We start from the raw sequence: 2094 nt of genomic DNA, 5'->3' as shown, positions 1-2094 counted from the left end.
ATGTGAAGGCTGCTTTCCATATGAATGGCTGCACTCCATGTGAAGGCTGCACTCCATGTGAAGGCTGCACTTCATGTGTAGGCTGCACTCCATGTGGATGCCTGCACTACATATGAAGGCTGTACCCCATGCAAATGCTGCTGTAGGTGTGAAGGCTGCACCCCATGTGACTGATGCACTCCTTGCAAAGGCTACACTCCATGCCAATGTTGCACTCCATTGCGAAGGCTACACTCCATATGAAGGCTTCACTACATGTGAAGGCTGCACTCCATGTGAAGGCTGAAATCCATGCAAAGGCCACATTCCATGCGAAGGCTGCACTCCAAGTGAAGGCCGCACTCCTTGCGAAGGCTCCACTCCTTGCGAATGCTGCACTCCTTGCGATGCTGCACTCCTTGCTAAGGCTGTACTCCTTGCGAAGGCTGCAATGCATATGAGGGCTGCAGTCCTTGCGAAGGCTCCACTCCTTGCGAATGCTGCACTCCTTACGAATGCTGCACTCCTTGCAAAAGCTGTACTCCTTGCAAAGGCTGCAATGCATGTGAAGGCTGCATTCCTTGCAAAGGCTGCACTCCTTGCAAAGGCCGCACTCCTTGCAAAGGCTGCACTCCTTGCTTAGGCTCCAGTCCTTGCAAAGGCTACACTCCTTATGAAGGAAAGCTCATCTTTTGAGGACAACACACCTTGTGGCTGCATTCCATGTGAAGGCAGCACTCCATGCGAAGGCAGCACTCCATGTGAAGGCTGCACTGCATGTGAAGGCTGCATTCCATATGAATGGCTGCACTCCATGTGAAGGCTGCACTCCATGTGAAGCCTGCACTTCATGTGTAGGCTGCACTCCGTGTGAATGCCTGCACTACATACGAAGGCTGTACCCCATGCGAATGCTGCTGTAGGTGTGAAGGCTTCACCCCATGCGACTGATGCACTCCTTGCGAAGGCTACACTCCTTGCGAATGCTGCACTCCTTGCAAATGCTGCACTGATTGCAATGGCTGTACTCCTTGCAAAGGCTGCAATGCATGTGAAGGCTGCACTCCTTGCGAAGGCTCCACTGCTTGCGAATGCTGCACTCCTTGCGAATGCTGCACTGATTGAAATGGCTGTACTCCTTGCAAAGGCTGCAATGCATGTGAAGGCTGCATTCCTTGCGAAGGCTGCACTCCTTGCAAAGGCTGCACTCCTTGCAATGGCTGCATTCCTTGCAAAGGCTCCACTCCTTGGAAAGGCTGCACTCCTTGTGAAGGAAAGCTCATCTTTTGAGGACAACACACCTTGTGGCTGCAGTCCATGTGAAGGCAGCACTCCATGCGAAGGCAGCACTCCATGCAAAGGCCACTCCCCATGCGAAGGCTGCACTCCATGCGAACGCCACACTCCTTGCGAAGGCTCCACTCCTTGCGAATGCTGCACTTCTTGCGAATGCTGCACTCCTTGCGAAGGCTGTACTCCTTGCGAAGGCTGCAATGCATGTGAAGGCTGCACTCCTTGCGAACGCTCCACTGCTTGCGAATGCTGCACTCCTTGCGAATGCTGCACTGATTGCAATGGCTGTACTCCTTGCAAAGGCTGCAATGCATGTGAAGGCTGCATTCCTTGCGAAGGCTGCACTCCTTGCAAAGGCTGCACTCCTTGCAAAGGCTGCATTCCTTGCAAAATCTCCACTCCTTGCAAAGGCTGCACTCCTTGTGAAGGAAAGCTCATCTTTTGAGGACAACACACCTTGTGGCTGCACTCCATGTGAAGGCTGCACTCCATGTGAAGGCGGCATTCCATATGAATGGCTACACTGCATGTGAAGGCTGCACTCCATGTGAAGGCTGCACTTCATGTGTAGGCTGCACTCCATGTGAATGCCTGCACTACATACGAAGGCTGTACCCCATGCAAATGCTGCTGTAGGTGTGAAGGCTGCACCCCATGCGACTGATGCAGTCATTGCGAAGGCTACACCCCATGTCAATGTTGCACTCCATTATGAAGGCTACACTCCATGTGAAGGCTTCATTCCATGTGAAGGCTGCACTCCATGTGAAGGCTGCAATCCATGCAAAGGCCACACTCCATGCAAAGGCGGCACTCTTTGCG

General features: G+C 53.0%; 1 protein-coding gene across 1 annotated transcript; it reads right to left on the bottom strand.

Annotated features, from left to right (window-relative positions):
• Positions 1–618: 618 nt before the first annotated feature.
• LOC126314285 (uncharacterized) lies at positions 619–1710 on the bottom strand. The gene has a single exon (XM_049992376.1). It carries the CDS (start codon positions 1708–1710, stop codon positions 619–621), a length of 1092 nt encoding a protein of 363 aa, XP_049848333.1.
• Positions 1711–2094: the final 384 nt, after the last annotated feature.

Source organism: Schistocerca gregaria, unplaced genomic scaffold, assembly GCF_023897955.1.
Source record: "Schistocerca gregaria isolate iqSchGreg1 unplaced genomic scaffold, iqSchGreg1.2 ptg000548l, whole genome shotgun sequence".
NCBI lineage: Eukaryota > Metazoa > Arthropoda > Insecta > Orthoptera > Acrididae > Schistocerca > Schistocerca gregaria.
The sequence above is the reverse complement of the archived record's forward strand: the minus strand, read 5'-3'. Positions and strand labels throughout refer to the sequence as shown.

Bases quoted from the DNA above. Each gene is read 5' to 3' on its own strand.
- LOC126314285 (XM_049992376.1), bottom strand. From the start codon at position 1,710: ATGAGCTTTCCTTCACAAGGAGTGCAGCCTTTGCAAGGAGTGGAGATT.